Raw genomic sequence first — 20,977 nt, 5'->3', positions numbered from 1 at the left:
ACGAGCTTGCGGCAGCAGATCCGAAACGGGTGTCCTCTTCCGTGCCGCAGACCAAGGATCCCAAAGATGGCTTCCAAGATATCCCCGCGGAGACTTTTGCCCGCATACTCAATCGCTGTACGTGGTATCTATAGGGGATTCTCGGTTGTGGACGAGGCCATCCCACATTGACATACCTGAGACCTCAAGATGTCAATTATGCAATCTTGGTCTTGGCAAGCATCAAGAGTGGGTACAAGATGCTGCTGAACTCGGCTCACAACACACTAGAGGCAGATATCTCTATGTGAGAAGACCCAATGTGACACGTCTCTGCTTCCTCCTGGCTTTAACCTCGCTGGTGATCAAATAAATTTTGGCGACCGGGGAAATTCGTTAGGTGGATGTTCCTGGTATACGATACTGGATCCATGACGGAAACGTCGACCTGTTTTCGTATTCGAAGGATCTTGCAACTGCCAAGTTGGATCCGTTCGTGGTCTTGCACGCCGCTGGATCCACAGGGATGCCAAAGTCCATCATCCAGACTCATGCCACAGTGGCAGCACTAGATGCTCTCACGGGCCTGTCCAGTAAGCTTAGAGCCGGGGTATCCAGCAATGTGTGCAGGTTCATGAGTATACCTTACGTTCCCGCTGTTCCACTGCGCTGGACTCTTAATGTTCCTGGCTTCCATCTTTACAGGATTCACCGCAGTATTAGGGCTGTTCCCGCCCTCGCCCGAGGTGATCAACGCAGTCCGTGTCTACGGCAATGTCTAGCACAGCTGCCTCATTCCGGCGAGCTTGGTTGACCCCGTCAAGAACCCCGAGTACCTAAAAGATCTCGCCAGGCTGAAGCAAGTCACATATGGTGGGGGTCTCTTCCGCGGGCGGTGGGAGAAGAATCATCTCCAAGACACGACTGCTGAACTGTCTTAGTTCGACGGAGTGCGGAGTTCTTCCCTCCTTGTCTTTCGATCCCGAGGACAGGAGTATCATAACTACAGCCCTACGCTTGGGAGTAAGTTCCGTGAGATTTCTGGCGGCTTGCATGAGAAATTCGTTGTGCGCAAGCCTGAGTATGACATGTACCAGGGCGCTTTCGGGGCATTTCCCGACCTGGAAAAATGGCCAATAAAGAATTTGTATCCCAAACACCCAACCAAGGATTGTATATGGTTCTACCAGGGAAGGACCGACGACACCATCGTCTTCTCAACCGGCGAGAAGCTAAACCCAATCGACATGGAAGCATTATCTCCGCGAACCCTTCTATCTGCACCACCTTAATTACGGGTGTCGGACGCTTCCAGTCAAGTCTTCTAGTTGAAGCCTAGCTGTGGAAGCGGCAAAGGAAGCCCCGTCCCACGCGCACATCCATTGGAATATGATCACCTTTGTGGTACCTGGTAAGCCGATGCTCAGAGTGGGTAAGGGCACTATACAGCGTCAGTCAACAGTGCAGCTGTACAAGGGCGAGATCGATGCTCTGTACTATACCAAACAAGGACTGAGACAGTAGCAGACGCCAGGAAGAATCCCGATCAGCAAAGAAGTTTCGGGCTATCTTGAGAAACATTGAACTGCTCGACGCGGACCTGTCAAAACATAGATTTGATCTTGACCCGCAGACATATATATCGGACTCTGTTGAGCAAAGTCACTGTTGTTCCTACGTATACGATATCACAACGACATCGCAGAACCTAGCTGTGAAGCTGTTGGAATTCTTTGAGAGCCTGATCGATAGTACTGGAGACCTCGCAGTACTGGACACAAGCGTTGCTGCCACAGTATCTCCATCACTGGCATCCTTGGCGGGTATCTCAGAGCAGCATGTCAGGAACTGGATCAGGCAATGGGCTTTTTCGCTAGACGCCAACATACATAATTGATATATTGCACCAAGCTGACAGTTCGTGCGTTAGGTACACTGTATTGTGCACTCGCCTGGATCTGCGAAGGCCGTGCTCAAGTCGATTGAGACTTCGCACGTGGGTTGTGTGCTTGTTTCCTGGTGCAAACACGTACCCCTGGCCTCCGCAGAGAACCCCAAGCTTCCCACATTTCACCACGTGGGCCAGTACGCATCACATCTGCGTCGGGGAACTGATGAGAATGGACCTATTTAGAATTTCGTGTGCATATTGTAAACCGTGCACCCCAATCTGATCATTCAGGTCGTTGATCTACGACGGCATGCGGGAGGTGGTCACGTGGGTACATCTCTACTGGTTCACTTTGGAGGACCTTCGATCATTTCCCGCACGGGAAGAACTGGGAACGGTCACTGCAGTTCCACCCTTGCGCATCTGCTAGCGAGCATGGATTCCGCTAGATAGGCTCGTCCCGTCTGGACTTGGAAATCAGGCGACGCACGGGAGCTGCCGTGAACGCCAGGTCAGTCACCGGTGAAGGTGGGCGAGGGCTATGGCCATCTCATCTTCACATCCATCTCGGCCTTGGGCCCTCCAGGATGCTGAGCCAATCAGCATGCGCGTTTGGAAACCACGAATGCCCTAGCAGGCGACATATACTCCAGGCGAGCCTGTATGTTGAGGCCGGACACCCTCCTGTAGATTCGCAGCGCTTAATATGCAGCATTGTGCATGGTGGTAAGGCTGGGAGGGGGGCCCTCTGACGAACCAAGGTGCGAATTCACGTAGCGAATGGGACGCAGCAGGCCCGAGCTGACCCCCTGCCCGATCTGCAGTCAATCCGGGGCACACCTGAGGCGACATGGACGAGTGGTTTCGCGGGGTTTGGAGTTTGGACAGACAGATTGGGTGGTGACTTGATCTCGTGACGGCGATTGAGAGAGTCTCTGCTCGTTACATACTATAGTTTGCAGTCACGGGCCATGAATTGACGTGGAAAGGGGGCGGCAGACCAGGCTGGCTGCACATGGACTAAGGTTGTTTCTTCTGGTGTGGCTGTCCCTCGGGTTCCTGAGACGGACAAAGCAAGCTGGGTTTAGCTTTGCTTTCCCGCGTGCGTCAATGCTGCGTGTGCAGGTGTCAGCGTCCAAGGGGGACTGCAAGCAAGTCGTGGTGCTGACTGTGCTAAGGTTGCAAGCTGATGAAGAGAAAAAAGGGCCCGTTACACACGGTCTGCACTGCATGCATGATGGGATCTGCGCCGCCCTTTTGGCAGTGACAATCAATGGTTCGGATGAAGCGCCCAAGGCCGTCTCTGTATGGTGCTGCAGACGAGTTGGCGATCCTTCTCGTCAGCCGACAGCCTAAATAGATTGTCTGTCTACAACATTGCCTGCCCACGGGGGTTTCTGCTGGTGGTACTCCGTGTCCGCACGGATGTGGCAGGCGGCGGCGTGATGAGGAGCGGCTCTGCAAATTCGGGTGCAGGTGACGGGTCTAAACGCCAAGACATGCATGGCTAGAGGCAGGCATTTGTGGGAATGCACGGGATTAGAAAAAAGGGTGCCGGATGCGCAATGGGAGACGCCGGGGCATGACTAGCCTGCGGGACGTTTTATGTAATCGTCGCCAGCGTGCCAATTTGAGCAATTTGAGCAGCGCTTCGCTCGTCAGCAACCAAATGAAAAACAGGCTCCAACAGGTGAAGTAGGTACGGTACTTAATAAACCGGGAAGCACTGGGATGCACTGATCTGATGCCATCAACGAGAGAGAGGCCCCTCTCCGTGGGGCCGCCGTTGATGGCCTGCGGGTTCCTGAGGGCATGGAAACAAGGTTTCGGCGTTCCTTCAAGGATTGAAGAAAGAGAGCCGCTTGATCTCTGCTTCTGAGACAGCCCAGAGGTTTTACACTACGGGGCCTCCTTTAATTAAGAGGACGGCGCAGCACGTGCAGCAACGACGCATAGGCACGCAGGGCACGATCGACACGTTTGTTGCGCGCAGTCGACGAGAATAGTGTGTCTGCTGTTGGGGAGAGTCGCCGGGGGCGGTCGTAGACTTTGTGGATGCTCCTTTGACGGAACCTTCCTGGCAATGCCTGGCCTGGGGCGGGTATACCTTGGAAGCTCGCACTAACGCATGCGCCTAATAAGCACGGCGAGTCGAGACTTGCTCAAGGCCTTTTGCTGGATGGATACATAGATGGAGATGACGTGCATAGAGTTCTGCGAATGCAATCCAACGCCAGACGCTGCACTAAGATCTGACCGGAGAGGAAAAATGACGGGGGAAATTCCTCCTCCTGGATATAACGGGACTCTAGGCTAGGCAGTTGTGTACCATGAGTGCACGAACGAAAGGCACCTCTATACCACACGACATTATGTCTTGTCTCGTTTATTGACTGCACATCTGACGAACGACAGACGAGACGATACGGTTGTAGGTTGTTCTTGACCTTGACCCTGCCCAAGCCGGTCAAAGCCAGTCAAAGCCAGCCAAAGCCAGCCAGCCAACCAAGTGCCCCCCGTCCAAGTGAGTTTAGCACGTTTCGGGTGTCGCCCCACCGGATCAGTGCGCTGTTCGCACCACTGCTGCCCGCTGGACCCAGTCAGGCCAGTGCCCCAAGTGCAGGCGGCCCAGTGGCCCAGCGGCCCCAGTCGGGTGCTCCCAGTGGTGCCCAGCGGGCGCCGAGTGGTGCCAGCTCGAGTCTGCAGGCCCCGAGTTGCCCAGCGCCCCCCCAATCCCGGACTCCCAGTCGCCCAGGTGTGGTTCCTCCTCCTCCTACCACTAGTCCTCCTCCATGTCAGTCGTCGGCGACGCTTACTGCTTTGCCTGCGCTTCTCGCCCCCATCCCGTCTCATTCGCTGCTCGACAAAACCACACCAGTCGCATTGCTCAGCGTCCGTGTTGGTGTCTGTGTCTGTGTCCCGGTGTCTTGTCTCCATTCAATCCCGCCTGCACTTCTTTCTCGACCTCCGTTCTCGTAGCCAATCCTGACGGCCCTCCATATGCGATTGGGCTCGGCACCACCCTCGAGGCAGACAACGAGCCAGACTCGCCTTTGAACGTCCGACTCCCAACTCCCTTCTACCCAGCGCTGGAGAGACATAGTACCCCAAGTACTCTCGACGACCCGGCCTCTCCCCTTCCGACCGGCCAGCGTCCATGTCTCGAGCCCATCTGCGGCCGCCACTCAACCTCACGTCGTGACGCCCTTCCCGCTCCCGCTGGCACCCACCTCGAGGTATGGCATGACGCCTGCTGCCCTGCAACACCATCTCCCGATCGCCATTACGGCGAGTCTTGACTCTCTGAACCCGTCTATTCTCTCCTCCCAAGTGGCGCAAGCGCGTAGTGAGGGGAAACGTCCTTGGAATGTCCTCGTGGTCGATGTTCTTTGGCGGACTGTGCAATTTCGTCTGATCTCCAGCGGTTACTGATGCGAGTACACAGGTCACCCTCAACCACAAGTGCCCGGGCTGCTCGGGGGAACGCCGACAGTCGCCTCGAACCGATTTATGAGACGAGCCTCCTCTTGTCCAAAACCCAGCGCCTGCGCACTGCAGCGCACCGCACTCCCACTTCGACTCACCGCATAGGCCGCAGTCCACCAGCTGAGGCATGGCTGGATACAGCCGCCCTCTCAGCTTCTCGGAAAGGAGGGGGAGCATCATCAGCGAGGAGCTGAGCCTGAACACCAACGGCGGTCCTACGAACCACAGGATGGAGAAGATGGCACAACCCCGGCCGAGAGGCCCCCCTACTCCCAGCATGAGCACACCCGCACCCGACTTCGACCAGACGTTGACCGGCTCCCCTCCACCACCCCCTACGCCCGCTGCCTCGCCGGGCCCATCCCATCCCCAGGCCGACTGGAGCGAGGCCGCTGAAGATGAGGACTACTTCTTGGCCCACGTCCGCCAGCACTTCCAGCGGTGCTCAAGGCCCCAGAGGAATCGCCTACTCGCCGACCTGCTGAACATGTGCACCACCCAGCAACTCAGCTTTGTGCACCAGTTCGTCAGTCCGCTCCTGAAGAAGGACCCTTTCACCAGTTTGCCGGACGAACTGTGTCTACGCATCCTGTCCTTCATCGACGACCCCCAAGTGCTAGCACGGTCTTCGCAGGTCTCGAGGCGGTGGCGCGATCTACTCAGCGACGATGTTACGTGGAAGAACCTGTGCGTCAAGCACGACTACGGCCGCAGGCTGTCCGAAGTCTACTACGGGGTGCCGGCGTATGCGACCAGCAGGCCGAGCGCATATCCCTTGACGGATCCCGACCATGCCAACCACAGCTTCCCCGGAGCGTTGCCCACCGCGCCACCGACCCTGCAGACCTCGAGAAGTTTCGACTGGTCAAGCTCCCGGCCGAAGCTCAGGTCCTATAAATCTCACTTCAAGCAACGGTACCTGGTGGAATCGGCATGGCGAACTGGCGGCGCACACTCGACGAGAACGATCACCCAGGATGGTCGCGTTGTGACCAGTCTGCACCTGACCCCCCAGTACATCGTTGTGGCACTTGATAACGCCAGGATACACATCTTCGACCGGGAGGGGAATGCGCTGAAAACTCTACAAGGCCACGTAATGGGTGTCTGGGCCATGGTCCCCTGGGAGGACATCCTAGTCAGCGGTGGTTGCGATCGTGACGTTCGCGTTTGGGATATGAAGACCGGAAACTGCCTCCACACCCTCCGAGGCCACACGTCGACTGTGAGGTGCTTGAAGATGTCTGATGCCAACACGGCAATATCGGGATCGCGAGACACCACACTGCGGGTGTGGGATATCAGACAAGGCGTGTGCCGTAATGTGCTAGTTGGACACCAGGCTAGTGTCAGGTGTCTCGAGATCAAGGGGGATATCGTGGTGTCTGGCAGCTATGACGCCACGGCCAAGATCTGGAGCATATCGGAAGGCCGCTGTCTTCATACGTTGAGCGGCCACTTCAGTCAGATTTACGCCATCGCATTCGACGGTCAGAGGGTGGTCACAGGAAGTCTGGATACCAGCGTCCGTGTTTGGAATGCCCATACTGGTGAAGCCATCGCCGTCCTACAGGGTCACACCTCGTTAGTCGGTCAATTGCAGCTGCGCGGAAACACGCTCGTCACTGGAGGCTCAGATGGCTCCGTCAGGGTCTGGTCCCTGGAGAAGATGTGTCCCATCCACCGACTTGCAGCGCACGATAACAGCGTCACGAGTTTGCAATTCGACGACACCAGAGTCGTGAGCGGAGGCAGTGATGGCCGCGTCAAAGTCTGGGACGTCAAGACCGGACACCTGGTCCGTGAACTTATTACAGGTGAGTTGCCGTTCTTGCACTGTAGCACTGTACATCCTTGCCCCCTGGGGCATGTCCAGTGAAGCTAGGCTCCCTCAGTTTGACTTGCGTTGTGCTAATTGTATATCCAGCGGAGTCTGTCTGGCGCGTGGTCTTTGAGGATGAAAAATGTGTTGCCGTCGCCAACCGGGGTAACCGTGTGATGATGGAGGTGAGTGCGTCTACAAGCCATCGGGAACTATGTCTAATGCGGTCATTCAGGTTTGGTCATTCTCACCACCAGAAGAAGATGCGTACCCGGAAAGGCCAGCCTCGCTACCGCAGCCAACGGACAAATCTTCTGCCGGACGGCTCTTGGCTGTCGATTATCGAAGATCCACGTTGGGCATACCGACAGCGGCAACTCCCGTCGAAGACCAGGACGTAGATATGAGAGATGCACCCTCAACGGCGCCTCCCAATAACTCGACATTCTTCGACGACGATGAAGAGCATTGATGAGATAGTTTTAGTGACCATGGAGCTCAAGCCGGGGCTATGATATGGCATTGCCACAACTCTCACCATCATCGGACTAACTGCGTTTATCGATTCAACTATTCCCTGACGCGCGGGGTACAAGGGCATCTAACTACACAAACTGCATGGGCTTGGCGTCGGCGAACATCTACATACCTACGAGACTGGCATTTTTCTTCTACCTCGGGGAACTGCATGATGAAGGGGGTTGGGTTGCCCTTCATTGCTAGACTTCTTTATTTCTTTTTTTGGCTATCTGGATGCGGTCTGAACTTTGCCGCACGGTTGCGAGAATGGCATGGGCACGGGTACCAGACCAAAGCACATGATTACGTGTATATGCTGGCGTGGAACACGGGACGGGTGAGAGCGTATTGATTGTTAATGGGCGGCGTCAAAAGAGGATGGAGCAAGGTGTCTATATGAGGAATATATATTTGATCCTACACTGATGTTCATACATGAGCCGTGACCCCTAGAGCATTTTTTATTCGTTTACCTACGAATAGGTCTTGGGGTTTTGGCGGCTGTGCGACGCTCGAATTAAGGAAGTCGTGGTCTAGCACAGTATACGTTGTGAGTCGACATCCCGTCCAAAAAGGGCTAAAGCTCTTGGAACCCGACTCTTGGGGCTGTGTGATGCTTGCCTCGACAGGGCAATATACAAGGCCAGTATGGAACCAAGTCGGGCGATGCTATTTCTGGGTGGCCCTTTTGGTTTCGTATAATGCCAACTTTTCCCCTTCGACCTTTAACACGAAGGGGGCTTAGTCGAGGCTAGGCAGTGGAACGAACGAATAGCTTAAGGATTGACGGTCCGGGGAAAATTAAGCTACGCAGGATGGCCAATGTCGTTTAGGCAGCTTAGCGGCGCAGTTCGCATACCAGCAATTTGGACCCGGCAGCAGCCCAGAGCGGCCGGCCAGCTTGGCGTCTATATTAGCACGTATATAAGTCGGTCTAGCTTCCTCGGTGCTTCGCAGGATGATAGACTCATTTCAACGGCCATAAGAAGACTGGGGATCCCCTCAGCAGCTCGTCCGGGTACTTCAGTTGTTCAACGGGTTTTCATCCAAACCATTCTTGAAGTAAAATAGGACGTGGAAAACAAGAAAGCATGCTCGTGTCCACCATCCCAATCCTCCTGCTCGCGGCAGCCAAGGGCGCCCACGCCGTGGGTTGCGCGACGCACACGTTTGGCCACTGTGAGGATGGCATAACGCACTGGTACGATCCCGATGATGGTCAGATCTGTGGTAAGTTATTCAGATATCTCATACTCCTACGAGAAACCCTCCGACATTCTTCGTTCACTAGTATATCTTGCAATATGCTCTCTATACACCACATCTGCAACACATCTCATCTCATATATACCATACCATACCACACAATACCATACTCCCAAGCCCGCCCCTGAGACTGACCCTCTTCTCACAGACCCGCTCGACTGCGGCGGCGGCCGCGCGCCCCCCAAGACCACCAACCCGTGCTGCGGCGCGTACAAGGGCACGGCGACGTGCGACCCCAACCCGGCCCCGTCCTACATGCCGTGCTTCACGACGGCGACGGCGGCGCCCACCACCACCTCCCCCACCACGGTCGCCACCGCGGGGACCCCGTCGACCACGGGCACAACCAGCACCACGGCCACCACGGGGACCACCAGCACCACGGGGACTACGGGCACCACCAGCACCACAGGGACCACCGGCACTACCAGCACCACCGGCACCGGCATCACGCAGGCGCCCACGCCCGAGGGCTCGACCAGCCGGCCCATCGGGAGCAGCAGCAGCGGCAGCGGCAGCGACGGCGCGGCCAGCTCCAGCTCGGGCTCGGGCTCTAGTTCTGGATCCGGCGCCAACGCCAGCTCCACCCCCTCGCCGACGGCCAACGCGGCAGCGGGTGGCGTCCCGCGCGGCTCGTGGATGGCGGTCGCGGGACTGGTGGTCGGCGGTGCTGCCGTGCTGGCCTAGACGTGTGTATGTGTGGATGTGTATAGGATGAATAATAACAGGTGGGGCGATGGATTGGTGGCTCCGTATAGACGCGAGGGAAAAGTGGAAATAGAGTTCATGGGGACCGAGGATATAGGCAGCGTTGCATGATAGATACCCCGTGGCGATGTAAATGCAATTATTCATGAGTTAACTCACTGGTCGTACATGCAGACGTACAACATGCATATGCATTTACACATGTAACATTTATTTTATATATAGTCGTATATAATGCAGGAAGTTCACAATTTGACTTCAAGTCCAAGAGCCAAAGCGGGAAAGTATGTGACAATGACTACCGTATATGTGTATACGCAAATGCAGCGTAACCGAAGTCATGTCTAAGACAAGTTTCATGTGCCAGCACCCACATCCGTAGGACGAAACCAAAAAGGGGCGCGAGCTTGAACAGTAAGCACCGGCACGGCATCTTGAAATTCAGTCAAAATCAATTAAGGGGTATAATGGTACTATGTATACACAAACCCCCATCTTATCTCAGCTCACTTCACAGCACTTCACCCCAACCTGCGCTTTGTCGTGTCGATTCCTGGATCAAGTTCGTCCCGACATTCGTGGTTGTCGTTTCATACAGCGTTAAGAATACAAGCGCCAGCTGATTGGCCCCCCGAGGTCGTGCGCCATCATCCATATAGAACATCTGAGTATAGATCTGGGCGGGGCCCAAAGCAAAGGCAAAGCCCGTCCGGCGTAGAGACGCTCGAGATTACCCCCATTCCCCATCCTGCCTATCTATATATTGAGCCCACACAAGCAAAACATAATAACCACAAAATCATCATGACCCATATTGCCCTGCAAATCTTCTAGTGGTGATGTCCAAACTGCGTAAGCAGAGGCACCAGCATGCCGGCCACCGTGGCGATAGTATCCCGCATCTGCGGCCTGGCCTGTTTCCGCGGGCCGAGAGTCGGGCTGTCGGCGTAGCCGTTGGAGGTGGTGGGCGCCGTCTCGTGTGGCGCCGCCGAGTCGCCCTCTTGCATAGCGTGCATGGCAACGTATCTATTTCATGTTAGCCCCAAGAGCCCTCAGAAGGAACAGCCTGCGAACGTGTGAATGCAGGAGAATACTCACAGAAAGGTGCCTGCCGAGAACAGGAGCAACATGCCCGTCCACCACTGATTCCACTCGCCGTCTGCGCCCTCACCGCCTCCGCCTCCCCCGAGAAGGTTCACGAGAATGAATGTGGCCCAGGCGCCGGTTGGCGACGCAAGACTGAAGACGATCAGGTGGCCCCTAGCCGCGCGTTTCGACAGGCCCTGCTTCAGCAAGACCGACGTCAGCCCGAAGGCGGCGGGGGCCTTGTGGACCATGATGGCGATGAAGATGATGAAGCCGAGCTTCATGTCGCTGCCCGAGGCGCTGGCGCCCATGGCGATGCCGTCGGCGGCGGCGTGGATGACGAGCCCCGTGGTGGTGGCCAGGCTGCGGGTCTGGCGCGGGGTCGGGGCCAGGCCGCCGAGGAAGCCCTCCTGCTCCTCGAGGTCGTCGCCGGGCAGGGCGGAGCCGCCCAGGTTGCTCAGGCTGATGTGGCGCGGGGCGGGCGGGGGCTGGAAGTTCTCCGAGGCGTGGCGCGGCAGGCGGTCGATCAGGAACATGAGCACGAAGCCGAGGATCAGCGACAGGCCGACGTAGAAGGTGGGCACGGGCTCCGGGGGGTGGGGGGCGTGCTCCGAGGGCGTCTTGGTCGGCGGGTCCTCGACGGGCGAGGCCACGCGGGCGACGTCGCTGGTGAGGGCGTCCAGGTCGGGGAGGATGACGGGGAGCGTCTGCTCGAGGGACTCACCCTGCGCATCCCCCGCGGCGACCTGTGCCGTGTGGAGGTCCCTCGTGCCCCGTTCCCAACGCACGGCGGCGGCGCCTCGGGAAGACAGATGTCTCCTCACGGCTCCCACTCCAGGTGCGCTGCCCGACGCCAGAGAGGCCTCTGCCACGGCCGAGATTCCTTCGGGTATGATGACTATGAGCGAGGTGCCGACGAGTATGCCGATACCGATACTGGATATTAATCGCAGCTGTGACTGCGACAGGGCCATGGACAGCGGGAGGGCGCCGGCCAGGAAGGAGCTATATGTGGGTGTCAGTCGGAGGTGGTCAGTTCGAGACGGGGCGGGATCGCATACGCCAGCGCCATGACAGCCTGTACAGAGCATTAGCAAGCATTCGGTCTTTGTGTAGCAAGGGTCATTGCGATCGTACCGTCAAGGCCAGCAGGAGCAGGACTCCTGCCATGGTGGCTTTTTGGGGGGGAAGCGGTGGTTCGGTAGCTTGGGGAGGACACGGTTCCGTCACGAATACATCTGGCACAACTGCAGGGCGAGGGGGGCGGGGGCGAGGGCGAGGCCAGCAACGGGTCCAATCACGGTCGCGAGGGTCGGCAGGAGTAGGAGAGGAAGGAGGGCAGTAAGGAGAGGTCGTCGTCGTCGTCGTCGTCGTCGTCGCCGTCAAAGTCGTGAAGCTGAGAGATCAAAACTCTTTCGACGGTCGACTCTTGCGCCTCCCCGATTCCAACGTCAGTTTAGTTGTCTAGCTGGCCAAGTACGGAGTAGCGCCAGAGCGGCGCCTGGGCCACTGAGCATCGAGCATCGAGCATCGAGCATCGAGCATCCAGGCTTGCAGGCGGCCTGCCCGCCTGGAACCGCCATCCCTGCCCCTGCTACTGTCCGGTACCTCTGCCGATTCACGTCACAGTCAGCCGCTTTTTCCAACCCAGCACCCATTCCAGCTTGCCAGCAGTAGCCCAGTGCCTTACCTAGGTACCTAGGTAGGTAGCTAGCGACCCAGGCCACCTGCAGGGGAGGAGCAGGGGTCGTCCTCAGTGGGGCTGGAGTCCTGCTCACCTTGGCTGGGCCCCCATAGCTTTTTTTCCCTTACCTCAGGTACCGACTGGGCCTAGCCCGCTGGGTCCAAGGTCCCAAAGTGCACAAACGCGCATCGCCAACGGGTCGACCACTGCGACGCGCTTGAAGCTGCCTCAGCGCGTTAATTGATGTGATTCCAACCCCAATTCCCAATCCCAGCCTTCATCCCGGACTCGTCATCACCTCGGACCCGCTGGAGCGAAGTCGTCAGCCTCTGCAGCATCAACACTTCCACAGAACCGGCGACGTCTGCCTGCTTCCGCCCGCCTCGCCCCGAGATACACCTGCCTGTTGCTTCCCATCTCGGTCGCGCGCCACCCGTCATCACCATGTCGACCGGCGAAGAGTGTATGCAACCCATCCCATCCATCTCTAGTCGCATTGCCCGCCGCATGCTAACTCTAGAAAACCAGGGACCGCCGACGCCAACGACGCAGTCACCATCTCCTTGGTGCAGCCCACCGAGTCCGGCCCCAAGAAGATCGAGTCCTTCAACCCCAAGTTCACCTACGCCATCTTCGGCGAGGAGGAGCGCATTTTCGGATACAAGGGTCTCCGGGTCAACCTCTCCTACAATGCCAGTGACATGCGCCCGAACCTGGCCGTGTCGTCGGCCAGGAAATTCCAGACTGTCAGCGAGGTGCAGGCTGACGATGTCGTCGGCACTCTGAAGGAGTTCCTCCCCGAAGGTTTGGCGCATAAGCTCCCTGACCCCCCACGTTCAGCGCTGACTTGGTCCCAGTCGCCTTCCAGAAGAAGTCCGACTACGATCTCGCCCTCAAGCAGACACCCAAGGACTGGACCCCGCCGGGCGAGCTCATTGAGACCATACAACGCGATGGCGACACATACGAAGTCTGGAAGGGCAGCCTGGCGGATGCTGCCGTCAAGCAGCTGGTGAATCGCATTCAGATCCTCGTCCTCTTCTTCATCGAGGGAGGCTCGTACGTCGGGCAGGACCCCGAAGGCCAGGACGAGCCGGACTATTCGCTGGCCAGGTGGTCCGTCTACTTCCTCTACAAGAAGCAGTCTGCGGCAGAGGGTCAATCCCAGTACATCTTCCAAGGCTACTCGACAGTCTACCACTTCTGGCTGTTTGAGCCTCTGACGCCCCCTGCGTCGCCCACCAACAAACCCATCGAGCCCAAGGTGGACGACACCTGGGAGCTCCCCCAAGAGGACTTGCCCTACAAGCAGATGTCCCACCGCTCGAGGATATCACAGTTCGTCATCCTTCCTCCCTTCCAGGGCAGGGGTGCTGGTGCCATGCTGTACAACACCATCTTCCAACTCCAGTCCAAAGATGCAGCTACAAAAGAAGTCACAGTCGAAGATCCCAACGAGGCCTTTGACCTCCTGCGTGACCTTTGTGACATGAAGTACTTGCGCAAGAACGTCCCCGAGTTTGCCGAGCTTTCCATCACCCCGGATATTTCCGTCCCGCAGAAGGGCGGAATTCTACACCACAACCTCCAGATTACACACGCCAACAGTGCCACTTCGGCCAAGAGTATCCTCGATATCGATGCTCTCGAAGCCCTCCGAGTACGCACCAAGATCGCGCCGCGCCAGTTCTCCCGTCTGGTGGAGATGCATCTCATGTCTAAACTGCCCCTCTCCGTGCGCCCCCTACCTGACACCTCGGATATGGGCCCGCCGAAAGGAAAGCCCTCGGCGGCCGACCAGACCATGTACACCCTGTGGCGCTTGATTTTGAAGCAACGGCTTTACCGCCGCAACGCCACCATCCTAGGTGAGTTCGAGGTGACAGAGCGCATCATCAAGCTCAACGAGACCCTGGAGAACGTCGAGTGGGAGTACGCCCGTATCCTGGAGCGGCTGGATGCGCCTCGACCCGGCGCCCTGGAGAACGGCGACGCCGTGGCAAGCGGGAAGAGAAAACTGGAGGACGAGACCAATGGCGCGGGCGGCAGCAGCAAGAAGGCGAGAGTGGAGGATGCCTGAGCTACGCACGAGGGTAGCCGGATGATATTTTGATATCCACATTGATTTCGTCGAAACTCCAGGCTATCTAATCTGGACTGGGAGCTTTGATCAAAAGGGGCTAGGAGAGACACGCGCTGATCTCTTCTATTGTACATGACATGTGAGGGGCAGTCGCGGCGTACTGCATGCTTATGGACCGAGGGAGATTTGATACCAGAGTCGTTTTTGTTGGCTGGGTCGCCAAAAAATCGAGTGTATAGTTATAGGGAATTTGCAATGGAACCGCGTTGGACGCTGTGATAGTGCTGGCCGTGTTTTTGCATGATATGTTGTAATTGATGGCAAATTATTGAATCACTCGGCAGTGCTATGGCTGAGCGGTTGAGTGGGCTGGTAAGGCAGCGTTGGTTCATCAAGTGCGAAGCCTTGCATTTTGAGGGTGAATCTCACTAAGCCAGTTTCGAAAGCTCCGAACAGAATTGGCAATCATCTAATGATGTTCGTGGCCGGGGCCGTACGGTAAATCTAGACAACGTGCACAGTCTCGCTTGTCCTGCAGGGCTTTGTCCGTGGCGTCATTTTTTGGAACCGAGTGGCCGAGATGAGACTTATGTGCTCATGAAAGCTCGCTGGCCGAATCGATGACCAAACAAAGCAACCTGTAGCTACTTCGTCCCAAGCTGTGGGTAGCGCCGAACTTGAAGGGGCGAATCTGGTACGAGGGATGCAATATGGTGAGAATCCATTCGAAGGCAGCGAAACCCCCTTTAGAAAGTGGTTGGCAATCTATAATAAAACCTCGTGCCAGATGAGATTACGCTGTAACTCTCACCCTAGGAATCGCATCTATACGAACAAATTATTAACGAAAATGGTTGTCGCCCGAGAAACATAATCTTCAGACTCATATTTTTATAATGGGGTATTTCAGGTGGTTTTGACTCATCCTAATCGTTACTATTGAGCTGGAAAGAATCTTTACAGAAACCAAGTAGTCATTTAGATTCGGTGAGGTGACTCAGCGAGTTGAAACTGCCACAAGATCATTTCGAAACATGTATTCACCAGTAATGACCCATACAAATTAACAAAGTGGCGTCACTTGTGAATATGATCATAAAAGTGTTCTATTAGCGCCTTCCATGAATAAGCAAATAGCTCCTAATTTCGTTCCTCAAGGAGAACGAAACAGCCACAGAGAACATAGAAAGCATACAGTAAGAAGGGCAGGATTATGTATCGCGCCATGGATCCTTGCGGGAATACAGTGCTCAGATAAAAAAAAATGACAGGAAATAACCACCATGGATTCAAAGACCACTCCAAAATAACAGATTCCATTTCCAGCCGGATGAATGGTTATACCAATGGTCTTGTTTGAGATCGGCTATCATTGTAACTGCGCAGCCCGCGGGAAAGCCCAGCAATAGATACGACAATATATGGAATTTGGATATTCAGAACTCGACCATTGTGACAAAAAGCCCTACATTTGTGCATTTGTGTACGCGAAACACACGCCAACCAGAGCAAAGAGCGTGAGATAGGACTGAACCATGCAAGGCCATAGCCACGGAGCGGTATCGTAATAGTCTCTGATAAGAAAGCTCAGGCCGGAACCCAAGTGGTCCCCAACGTCTGACGAGGGAAATTGGACCGGTGATGTATGTTGATCTCCATGTTGATGTTCAGACCCACGTTGGGCTCAGTTGGCCTCGTGAATTTCCAGTTCAGGGTTGGCGATTCGAGTTGTTGTAATTGTTCATTATTGGCGCCTTCTTTCCGGTTAGCAAGTCCGCTGAACTTCCATATGAGCGAGAAGATAGGGGCACCACGACGAGATTTGGCTAGAGAGAGTGGGAGGGGTGTGGAGATTCCACGGGCAAAACCCAGGCCCATAAGGTTGTTCGTGAATGTGTTGGATCAGCCATGGATACATATCTTCAGCAAGCCCGGCAGGATTTCAGGTGAACTGCATCAAAAGACACTTCAATATGGTTTGATCATCCAATTGATCAGTGACGTGGGCAGCCATCTGGTGTAGGAGCGAGAAAAGACTTTCTTTTTGAGTGACACTTGGCATACGAGCCTTCGTGTTCCTCCACCAAAAGCTTCAAGCTTTGTACGACTCTATGACTAATAGACAGCTTCTGTATGCAAGATTTCCACTTCCCATCTGGGCTCTCAAAACTCACGACTCTCCTCTCCCGCTATCAAAGGACAAAGGGCGGGCGCTCTACGGGCGCCCGACAAACCGCGTCCCGTTGACGCCGGCGCCCTTGCCGCGGCCCAGCTCGGCAGCGACACAGGCGGCCTCGCGGACGGCACGGCTGACGGTGCCGCGCACGCCACCCTCCTCCAACACCAGCAGCCCGCCGATGGTGCAGCCGCCGGGGGTGCTGACCTTGTCGCGCAGCAGGGCCGGGTGCTCGCCGTCGAGGACTAGACTGGCGGTGCCGTGCATGCTGTTTTCGATGGTCCGTGAGCTCATCTCCACTTGATGCGAGTTGAATGGAGGCAATGGGAGGATAGAGGGGAGAGGGGGTCGCTCTTTGGGGAGCAAGGTGGCCCCGGGCTGGGCTGGCTAGACTTACCTCTGGGCGGCCATGCGTGTTGCATGTGCGCGGGGAAGTCCCATGGCTACGGCGCCGTCGATGGCGGCTTCGAGAACCAGGGAGAAGAAGGCCGGACCGCTGCCGATGAGCGCGGTGCTAGCATCCATCTGGTGGGTGGGGAGGTACTGCGTCATTCTGTAAGCCAGGGGGGTCCGGTACGATTTCCAAGCCGCAATAAGGAGCGACCCAAGGGCGAGACTCACAACGACGTCGCCGATGCGGCGGAAGATCCACGTCACCAGGGCGTTGGTCTGGGGCGGCAGGGCGGGCTCCGAGTCGGCGATGACGGTCATGCCCTCGCGGATCAGACTGGCCGTGTTGGGCAGGGCGCGCACGATGCGGCAGTCGCAGTCGCCGCCGGCGCCGTTGACATCGCCCTTGGCTGCGGCCACGGCCGCCTCATGCAGCGTCGCCCGGATGTGCTCCACCGTCACGCCCGCCGCGATCGAGATCAGGAGCTTGCCCTCCATGGCCTCGGCCATGCCCGGCTGCGCCAGGATGCTCTGGATGTGCGAGGGCTTGCAGCTCAGCAGTACCACGTCCGAGCTGTCATGGGTGTCAGTGAGTCGTCCAAGATGATATGCGGTATTGTGGGACTGTGAGAAGCTGTTATTGGGAAAGGGGGAGAAGGGGGCATCCTTATCGACGTAGGTCTTATAGGTGGATGAGACCGGATTTTCTTCCAGGAGTGACAGTAGCAACGAGCATCATTTGGCAGGAGACCTATGGGAGTCGACCTATACGTACCGAGAAACAGCAGCCACATTCTCATTCTGTACGACCTTGACGAACGAGGTGTGCTGCCAGAGGGCCTTCTTCACCTTCTTGGCAGATTCGGGCCGCCGTACGCAGGCAATGAACTTGGTGGGCAGACGGGACGGGATTTCCTCTGCCGGTTGAGACGGGTCCGTCTGGAGAGGCTTGGGGCCGCTGAGGGCGCTGATTGAGGAGAGAATCCCGGAGAGGATGGCGATGCCCATGTTGCCTGCGTTGAAAAATATCTCATGTTAGGTGGCGGTGAACATGAAGATAACGTTTCTCTGAGGTGCAGTCTTGAAACCGTCGTGAGCGTGCAGAGTGAAATGGAGGCGTACCGCATCCTAGGACGGCCATGGTGAGGTCTTCGCCCTCGTTGGGTCGTGAAGGCAGGGCCAGCATCTTGAAAGTGTATACCAATGTACTAAACGTTATACTGGTTGGCTGGGTATCAGGAGGTGGGCAGAGTATCGGATTTGGACAGGAGTGAAGATAGGCCAGCACTCGATGCCTTGTAAGGCTGAAATTCGGCTCTAATCACAGGACAGTAATTGTAAATACACGTCTGGACAAAGGAGAAGCCCAAGACTGTCACGTCGCTATCGGTCTCGTGATTTGTTCTCGTCACATCAGTACATTTTCACATTCTGCATTTCCGAGATCGCATTGCGACGATCCCCCCACGACACAGGTAAACCGGAGGTCGCTAAACCTGTTCTGGGCACCCGCTGCCCTAATTTGGCCTAGTCCATTACATGAGAGCAACGGCCGCCCCCACCAACCAATGCATCACCGACCGCGCCGTGAAGAACGGGCGCCGGCTCGGCTCCACTCGCCTCGACGAGGATCCCGCCGTTCACGTCCGAGGCCATCGCAGCGTGACAGAAGCCCGCCGCGCCGCCGTCGCAGCTACAGCCGCGATAGATACCGGTATAGAACCTACGACGAGCACGACCGCCGAGACCGCCGTAGTCCGGACCGAGTCCACACGACCAAAAGGGTTCACATAGCTTCGGTCGCAGCGAGAAAAGCGGACAACCACCGAACAGCTCGAGACCCGCGTCCCGATTCACCTCGACCCGGCACCAACCCCGGCCACAGCAGCCGCAACGACCGTATCAGCCACCGAGGCCCGCACTTCCCAGAGCCAAGTGGAACCCAGTCATCTCTACTCGACTTCCTCGCACTCGTCACACCCAAGGAACCGGTATTCTACAGCATCTTGAACGCGCACAACTGGGCGACCGCGGACCCTTACATCGTCTGGCGCGACCGCAAGATCAAGGCGCGTAGGGAGCAGGAGGAGGCCAAGATGGCGGACCCGTTCGAGGTGCGCATGCGGTTTAGCAACCAGCTGAAGACCCTCAACGCCAGCGTCGTTAGCGCCCAGAAGGCCGCGCAGTATGCGCTCAAGTATCGCGACATGAGCGAGGATCTGCACAGCTGTATCCTGGAGCAGTTGGAGAGGGTAAGTTAATTTCGTACCAAAGTTTTGTTCATGACATTCCCATGGGATCGGCTACGGGACTTCTGGGATCCTGTACTGTCACTTTTGGTTGTCGTGCACCCTACATTCCAGGCGAAGCTGTCCATCAGAGGAAAACCAACGAAGACGAGATGCGAGGCTGACACACAACCTCTCGAGCAGAATTCCATGAACACACGCGCCAACATCATGTACTTCATCGAACCTTTCCTTGAGATGGCCGAGAAGGAGGGCGACCGCAGCTGTACCGACTACATCAGGCGCATGCAACGCGACATTATGAGGGTTGTAGATGCTGTGTGTCCGGAGGACGGCTCCGGGGCCGCCAACACCAAAGTGGTGCGCAAAGTCTTGCTGGGGCTTGTCACCAAAGGCTTCCTGCTCGAGCAAACTTCGACCGAGATCGAGGAATGTCTAAGAGACCGCGCCGCCGCCTCGCACGCCGACGTGCTCTCGAGCCCTGTCAACGGCGATACGACCGCGCCCGCGAGCGGTACGAACGGCCGCACTACAACTACGACAACAAGCAAGAGCACTGTAGACGGAAGCAAAGGCCGCCTGAAGCTCGAGAAGCGCCAGATCGAGCAGCGGATCGAGGAGGACAGAGAGAGACACAAGAAGATGCGCGAGAACATGTGGGTCATGCCCAAGGGCCCCTTGAAAGTCCGCCGCGGCAAGGTCTGGGAGGACCTCAGCGACGCCGGCGAGGACGACACCCGTGAGGGCGACGAGGACGAGAGCGAGGATCTGGATCTTACGGGGACCGGAGACGGCCAGGAGGAGCGCGAACGGGAGCGCGAAGCACGGACTGATGACCGCAAGAAACACGCCGAGAGGAACGGCGGTGGCAGTACCGCCCGCGACCGCGACAGAGACCCCGATGGCGACCTCAGGATGAACGGCCACGGGTACGAGCGCCGTGGACACTCGACGCGCTAGGGACAGCAGAGAATGGATTCCTCTTCTCATCATGATCCGTACTCGCTATCGCACTAGCTGCGCGAGCCACATTGCGAGTTTCCTCGGATTTGGGTTCCTTCGCCAGATCTGCAAGTTTGCAACACGTCGAGGGGTGTGATTTTCCCCCTCAGTGCTGAAAGGACCGCCCCCTCGACGGAGAAGTTCGGGCGCTCGGAATAGGTGGAGATAGCCATGGCCGTCGTCGAGCATAGCCTGGCTGTATTCGACCTTTGGACTCTCGTCTGCGGGAGTGTCATGCTCTCTCGTTTTCGAGATGGGTCAGATCCGGAAGTGGTCGATGTATAGAGAGTTTGCTCTGCTTCAGGCTGCAGGAGCGCTTGCTGCGTGACAATCCTGCTTTCAGCAGGTAGCAGCACGAGCCGAGGGACGACATGGCACATCATACTGCGGATCTGATGAATTCGCCTGTTCTGCATGCAGCTTTGAGGATAGCTGCGGGCGTTTTGCTGGTTGGTTCTCTGCATAGCATGGCTTGGGAAAAGCTTGAGTCTGACCTACCACCACCCCGTTTCGGTGGTGATCTCCGTGAGGAGGCAGGAGATACCTCACAGACACGGATGGAATGGTCACAATAGGTTTGGTTTGAAGATACCACATAGTAGTGAATGGTCACGGCTAGTTTTGGCCCAGATGAAG

At 56.7% G+C, this 20,977-nt stretch overlaps 7 protein-coding genes across 7 annotated transcripts; 5 read left to right on the top strand and 2 right to left on the bottom strand.

Moving 5' to 3' along the window:
- Positions 1 to 4,662: 4,662 nt before the first annotated feature.
- On the top strand, positions 4,663 to 5,169 carry JN550_008001 (uncharacterized protein; the record flags this gene model as incomplete). Its single annotated transcript, XM_049319915.1, has 1 exon — positions 4,663 to 5,169. The coding sequence occupies one exon, from the start codon at positions 4,663 to 4,665 to the stop codon at positions 5,167 to 5,169; it is 507 nt and encodes a 168-aa protein (XP_049170068.1).
- Positions 5,170 to 5,483: 314 nt separating this feature from the next.
- Positions 5,484 to 7,650, top strand: JN550_008000 (uncharacterized protein; the record flags this gene model as incomplete). The annotated part of the gene is made up of 3 exons (XM_049319914.1): positions 5,484 to 7,173; positions 7,284 to 7,363; positions 7,414 to 7,650. The coding sequence occupies 3 exons, from the start codon at positions 5,484 to 5,486 to the stop codon at positions 7,648 to 7,650; spliced, it is 2,007 nt and encodes a 668-aa protein (XP_049170067.1).
- Positions 7,651 to 8,788: 1,138 nt separating this feature from the next.
- JN550_007999 (uncharacterized protein) lies at positions 8,789 to 9,650 on the top strand (the record flags this gene model as incomplete). Its single annotated transcript, XM_049319913.1, has 2 exons — positions 8,789 to 8,927; positions 9,112 to 9,650. The coding sequence occupies 2 exons, from the start codon at positions 8,789 to 8,791 to the stop codon at positions 9,648 to 9,650; spliced, it is 678 nt and encodes a 225-aa protein (XP_049170066.1).
- Positions 9,651 to 10,501: 851 nt separating this feature from the next.
- On the bottom strand, positions 10,502 to 11,927 carry JN550_007998 (uncharacterized protein; the record flags this gene model as incomplete). Its single annotated transcript, XM_049319911.1, has 4 exons — positions 10,502 to 10,697; positions 10,770 to 11,762; positions 11,819 to 11,835; positions 11,895 to 11,927. The coding sequence occupies 4 exons, from the start codon at positions 11,925 to 11,927 to the stop codon at positions 10,502 to 10,504; spliced, it is 1,239 nt and encodes a 412-aa protein (XP_049170065.1).
- Positions 11,928 to 12,885: 958 nt separating this feature from the next.
- JN550_007997 (uncharacterized protein) lies at positions 12,886 to 14,521 on the top strand (the record flags this gene model as incomplete). Its single annotated transcript, XM_049319910.1, has 3 exons — positions 12,886 to 12,904; positions 12,970 to 13,245; positions 13,299 to 14,521. 3 exons carry the CDS (start codon positions 12,886 to 12,888, stop codon positions 14,519 to 14,521), a joined length of 1,518 nt encoding a protein of 505 aa, XP_049170064.1.
- A 2,218-nt stretch (positions 14,522 to 16,739) lies between these two features.
- On the bottom strand, positions 16,740 to 18,276 carry JN550_007996 (uncharacterized protein; the record flags this gene model as incomplete). Its single annotated transcript, XM_049319909.1, has 4 exons — positions 16,740 to 16,968; positions 17,098 to 17,664; positions 17,866 to 18,103; positions 18,213 to 18,276. The coding sequence occupies 4 exons, from the start codon at positions 18,274 to 18,276 to the stop codon at positions 16,740 to 16,742; spliced, it is 1,098 nt and encodes a 365-aa protein (XP_049170063.1).
- Positions 18,277 to 18,629: 353 nt separating this feature from the next.
- On the top strand, positions 18,630 to 20,299 carry JN550_007995 (uncharacterized protein; the record flags this gene model as incomplete). Its single annotated transcript, XM_049319908.1, has 3 exons — positions 18,630 to 18,804; positions 18,885 to 19,342; positions 19,523 to 20,299. 3 exons carry the CDS (start codon positions 18,630 to 18,632, stop codon positions 20,297 to 20,299), a joined length of 1,410 nt encoding a protein of 469 aa, XP_049170062.1.
- Between the last annotated feature and the right edge of the window lie 678 nt (positions 20,300 to 20,977).

The sequence above is a fragment of the Neoarthrinium moseri genome, assembly GCF_022829205.1.
Source record: "Neoarthrinium moseri strain CBS 164.80 chromosome Unknown scaffold32_Wmoseri_CBS_16480, whole genome shotgun sequence".
NCBI lineage: Eukaryota > Fungi > Ascomycota > Sordariomycetes > Amphisphaeriales > Apiosporaceae > Neoarthrinium > Neoarthrinium moseri.
The sequence above is the reverse complement of the archived record's forward strand: the minus strand, read 5'-3'. Positions and strand labels throughout refer to the sequence as shown.